This window comes from Gracilinanus agilis, chromosome 4, assembly GCF_016433145.1.
Source record: "Gracilinanus agilis isolate LMUSP501 chromosome 4, AgileGrace, whole genome shotgun sequence".
NCBI classification, from domain to species: domain Eukaryota; kingdom Metazoa; phylum Chordata; class Mammalia; order Didelphimorphia; family Didelphidae; genus Gracilinanus; species Gracilinanus agilis.
Genome location: NC_058133.1, coordinates 487,040,548 through 487,046,094, shown reverse-complemented (window position 1 = coordinate 487,046,094; position 5,547 = coordinate 487,040,548). Strand labels below are relative to the sequence as shown.

Genomic DNA, 5,547 nt, shown 5'->3' with positions numbered 1-5,547 from the left:
TCCTTCTCCTCCTTCTCCTCCTTCTCCTCCTTCTCCTTCTCCTCTTCCTTCCTTCCTTCCTTCCTTCCTTCCTTCCTTCCTTCCTTCCTTCCTTAAAACCCTTCCTTCCATCTTGGAATCAATTCTGTGCAAGGCAGAAGAGTGGTAAGGACCAGGCAATGGGGGTTAACTGACTTGCCTAGGATCACATAGCTAGGAAGGGTCTGAGGCCAGATTTGAAGCCATTGCCTCCTGTCTCTAGACTTGGCTCTCAATTCACTGAGCCGCCTAGCTATTGCCCCAGTACCAGTTCTAAGACAGAAGAGTGTCAAGGATAAGGCAATGGAGGTTAAGTGGCTTGGGTCTGGACGATGCCTTCTGTTTCCCACTGGCTCCTAACACTCTGTTGTTTCCATTTGTAGCATCAAGTTGGAGAGTAGGGGTTCAGTGCTGAGCATCTGTGAGGCCCTGGGGGTCTACCTCCCACCTCAAAGACTCCTACCATGTTTAACTTGATGAAAAAAGACAAGGACAAAGATGGCAGTCGGAAGGAGAAGAAGGAAAAGAAGGAAAAGAAGGAGCGAATGTCAGCAGCTGAGCTACGGAGTCTTGAGGAGATGAGTCTAAGACGTGGCTTCTTCAACTTGAACCGATCCTCCAAGAGAGAGTCTAAGACCAGGTTGGAGATCTCCAACCCCATCCCCATCAAGGTGGCCAGTGGCTCCGACCTGCACTTGACTGACATCGATTCTGACAGCAACCGGGGCAGCGTCATCCTTGACTCGGGCCATCTCAGCACAGCCAGCTCCAGCGATGACCTCAAGGGTGAGGAGAGTGGCCGGCCCTCGGTGCTGCAGAGGGCCGCCAAGTTTGGGTCCTTGGCCAAGCAGAACTCACAGATGATTGTCAAACGTTTTTCCTTCTCCCAGCGGAGCCGGGATGGGAGTGCCTCAGAGACCTCCACCCCCTCGGAGCACTCGGCCGCCCCTTCCCCTCAAGTGGAGGTCCGGACCCTAGAGGGTCAGCTGGCACGCCAGGCTGGCTCTAGCGCCTCGTGGCCAGGGTGTAGGCCCCGAGGCCCCGAGCTGGTCAGCAAACGGTTTGCCGCTGACCTGCGGCTGCCTGCCGTAGCACCCCTGCTACCTCCCCCTCCCCGGGAGCTGGAGCTTCAGAGGCGTCCCACTGGGGACTTTGGCTTCTCCCTTCGGCGAACAACCATGCTGGACCGGGCGCCCGAGGGGCAGGCCTACCGGCGGGTGGTGCATTTCGCCGAGCCAGGGGCAGGCACCAAGGACCTGGCTCTAGGGCTGGTGCCCGGCGACCGCCTGGTGGAGATCAATGGCCAGAATGTGGAGAACAAGTCGAGGGATGAGATCGTGGAGATGATCCGTCAGTCCGGGGACCACGTCCGGCTCAAGGTGCAGCCCATCCCGGAGCTGAGCGAGCTGAGCCGCAGCTGGCTGAGGAGCGGCCTCGGGCAGCAGAGGGAGCCCACTGACGTAAGTCCTGCCCTGGGCCAGGGGCTAGGGAGCTGGGGGGAGGGACACCCAGAACAGTGTTGACACATAGGAGGTGCTTCATAAATGCTCATTGACCGGACCTGCCAACGTCTGCTTAGAGGGCTGTGCTCCTCCTCATGGGCCACCTTGCCCTGATTCTGGTGTGTCTCGAGGCCCAGAACTATACGGTTTTTCCATTTTTGTCTTTTTAGTGTCTGCTCAGAAGTGTTAACCAAATGACAAATCCAAAGGGTGTTGTAGGCTGATGCAGTGGAAAGAGCACTGTCTCTGCAGTCCTAGAGGCTGGGTTCAAGTCCTGCTTCTCTCATTTCCTCTCTGTTTGACCTTGGAAAATCATTTAACCTTGATATACCTCAGTTTCCTCATGTGTAGCAGTGATGGTGTGTCATGGATTTGATGGCCTCCAAGGTCCACTCCGTTGCTAAATTTCTGATTCCAATTCTATGAGCTTGGGGAAATCCTCTGTGGGTCTCAGTTTCCTCAGGTGTAAAAATGAGGAGATTGTCTTCCAAGGTCCCTGTTAATGCAAAATCTATTCTCATTCTGTGAAAGGTAAAAAAAATCTGTCTGAGTGTAATCTGTCCTAAGACTGAACCCCAAAGCTCCCCTAGGAAAGGAGAGGAAGGACCTCTTTGTAAATCTCTGAGTAGGTCAGCCCCGTGAGTGACCGATGCAGGATCCAAGGAGATCTCCTGTGGCCCAGGTTGGATGGTGATCTGATTTGTGGGAGATTTGTGCAGCGTGAGCCAGATTACCGGGCCAGGCCATCAGACCCGAGCCTCTCTGCTTCCTCTGGGAGCTAGGGCAGGCTCCAGGGAGTTTTGGGATGGAGACTCTCGGCAAAGGTGCTTGGCAGAGCCTGCCTGGGGATTGGGGAGCTGGTTTGGCTTGTAGGTTTTCTTCCGTGCTCCATCTGTCCCCTGTTTTATACTGTGCTAGGGCAAGTCCTATAGAAGTACCTGGACAGATTGGTCCTCCTCCTGGATGGTGCCATAAGACTCTCTAGGGAAGCAGTCTTTGGCTTCAAGCATATCCCAGCTGAGAAAGTCTTTGTAGGTGACTAGGTGACTCAATGAATTGAGAACCAAGCCTAGAGATACGATGTCCTGGGTTCAAATGTGGCCCCAGACACTTCCTAGCTGTTTGACCCTGGACAAGTCAGTCACTCAACCCTAATTGTCTAGCCCTTACCGCTCTTATGCTTTGAAATTTGAAACCAAAATGGAAGGTAAGGGTTTAAAATAAAAAAAAAGAAACAAAGGAGATCTCTGGACTCCTCTGAATCTGAGGTTCCTAATATGCAAGCTGGGGACAGTAACTCTCCCAAGATGTGCCTTCCAGGACTTTTTTCTCAGGGTTATTGTGAGGAAAATAGTTGGCTTTTCCCATGAAACATGTTAGAAATGGGAACGGCACTTCGCATGCCTTAGCATCTTGGCCATGGGAGGCCCTGATGATTCGGGGAGGAGGCTCTCCAGTTGGAAGGGGCTTCAGAGACTTTCTTGTCCAACCTCCTCATTTTACAAAGGAGGAAACTGAGGGCTTCAGTGACCTGTCCAAGGTCACACACCCAGGCCCTCCACCCCCAATGCCAGCCTTCTTCTCACTGTCCCACTGCTGCCTTATAACACTTCTGGAGGGAGAGGCTATTCAGGACTGAAGGTGTCTCCAGTTAAGGGATGGAGAACAATGGCGGAGAAAGGTATCGGCTAGCAGGCCCTGGCATTAAGATCTGTTCCATTTTTCCATCGTTCCTCCAAGAGCCTTTGTAGTCCCTTCTAGGAGAAGAAAAGGCCGGTGTCCTGAGGAGATGCTGAGGGTGGCCTTTGGGCCGATGGTGTATTCTGAACCTCCCTGTGGAGCCAGGACACTTCCCAGCATGGATTGACCGGTCAGGGGCCCCGTTCAAGGCAGCCCTAGAAAATAGGGCTTGACCTTAAAGCAGGAGAGATTTAGCCTCAGCTTTCCTGATCTGGGGATCCCCAGGCTCCCTCCTCTTGGCTGATCAGGGGGCTCTTTTCCCAGGGGCAGAGGAGTAGACCCAGTGACCTGTGGCTGGCCTGTCCCCCTCTAGGATCAGCCCAGGATCCAGCATGAGCCCTGATTGAACCAGCAGATGTTTCTGGACCTGGGAGTGGGAGGAAATGCTAAGGAAGCAGGGAGAAGCAAGACCTCAGCTTTCTCCCCGTGGAGGGGAAACGGATGCTGAGGGCAGCCAGCCGACCTAGAGGCCTGGAAGGCAGCGGACACGGCATCACGGCAGAGGGACTCGGGACTAGCCATCCAAGTCCCCTCCCTGACTCGGGCCTCAGCTGGAGTCTGGGCAGTTACGTTAGCAGGGAAAAGAGTAAAGAGAGGACTTGGTGAGAGGCATTGGAGAAGGGGGCTGGAGAAGCAGCCTGGCTTGATGATTGGGACTCTGGATTTTGAATCTTGATGACCTGGATTCAAATCCCACCTCAGATACTTAACTAGCTCATGATGCTAATTAAATTACCTCATCTTTCTAAGACTGTTTTTTTTTTTGGTCTGCAAAAATAGAGGATTGGACTTGATGACTCCGAGGCCCTTTCTAATTCCAAATCTATGATTCTACAGCGTTGGGGGGATCCAGGATTGGACTCTGGAAGGGGCAAGTCCAAACGACCCTCCATTCATGCCTTCCCACTCCATTGGCAGAGCTTGGGGCATGGGGGAGCACTGGACAATGTGCCCATCCCATCCTCTTGTTTTCAGTGTCTAGCGCTGAAAAGGGGCATTTCTGAAGAGCTCTTGGGGTTTGGGCTTGGCCTTCAGGATGGGGCAGTCTAGTAGAAGGGAGGATTCCACTTCTGATGCTTCCTACAGGGACAGTTTTGATATCAAGACTCACTTGATGGCACTGGGTATCTGTTTCCTCATTTAGAAAATGAATCCTTCAGTTCCTTCCAGCTGTGATTCCTGCTGGCTCTAGGATCTTATGATCTGATCCAGTTATTTTTACAGGAGGGAACACTGAGGTCCAGAGAGAGGAACATGCTTACTCAAGGCCCACAGGTTCATAGGATCTGCCTAGATGACTTTGGGCAAGTCATTTTCCCTTCTGTAAAAGGAAGAGATTTGGACTAGTTGGCTTCACAAGTGCCTTCCAGCTCATCCTAGAATTCTAGCATCCTTTCTGCCCTGGGCCCCACTCAGGGCTCTGATGGTCCCCAGCTGCTGCTTGGTTTCCCCCTTGTGCCACTGGGCTCACTTGGCTTTCTAAGGCCACATAATCTGTCTCCTCCATGAGCCACCATTTTCCAGCTTTGCAGCTGCCAGGAATTTAAAAACCGTTCCATCCCCAGGGAAATCTAAGATGTGGTATGGGATCAAGTAGGCACAGAGCCAGAGTGAATGTCTCTGCAGCATCGGCTTGCAAGAGGCCCCTGGGGGGGCCAGGCAGAGCCAGCTGGTGCCCAACATGGCTCCTGCCTGCCAGTGCTCAGGTAGGACTTGAGGAAGGATGCTATGTGAAGCCATGTGCCCAGAAGTTACCCTTTGCCATGGCACCAAGAAACAGGATCCTATATTTAGAGCTGGAAGGGGCTCAGAGGCCAGTTAGCCCAACCTTCTCCCTTTACAGATGAGGAACCAGATAAGGCTCAGAGAAGTCACCCAGGTAATAAGTGACTGAGACAGGATTTGAACCCAGACCTTCTGACTCCTATTCCATTGGATCTTTCCATAGTCTTGTCTCTAAAACTAGAAAATTTCTTGGCCCCTTCCTGCCAGGTAGGGGGACCTTTGGGCAGGTTTTGGGCACAAGAGTCCTAGGCAGGAAGAAAGGAGATGAGTTGGGACAAGTGACCATGGCAATCCCATTATGTGTCTTCTCCTCTCCCCCCACTTCCTCCTCCTCCTCTTATTCTTTCCCCTGCCCCCTTCCTCCTCCTCCTCCTCCTCCTCCTCCTCCTCCTTTTCTCCCTCCTGCCCACTTCTTCCTCCTCCTCCTCCTTTTCTCCCTCCTGCCCACTTCCTCCTCCTCCTCCTCCTCCTCTTCATCCCCCTGCCCACTTCCTCCTCCTCC

The 5,547-nt window shown here is 53.1% G+C and overlaps 1 protein-coding gene across 1 annotated transcript in view; it reads left to right on the top strand.

Moving 5' to 3' along the window:
• The window catches only part of MYO18A (myosin XVIIIA), a 110,644-nt gene that overhangs the window by 11,545 nt on the left and 93,552 nt on the right, over positions 1-5,547 (top strand). The window contains exon 2 of the mRNA XM_044675590.1: positions 402-1,478. Within this exon, the coding sequence (XP_044531525.1) occupies positions 483-1,478 (996 nt within the window). The 5' untranslated portion in view covers positions 402-482. The remainder of the gene's footprint in view (positions 1-401; positions 1,479-5,547) is intronic.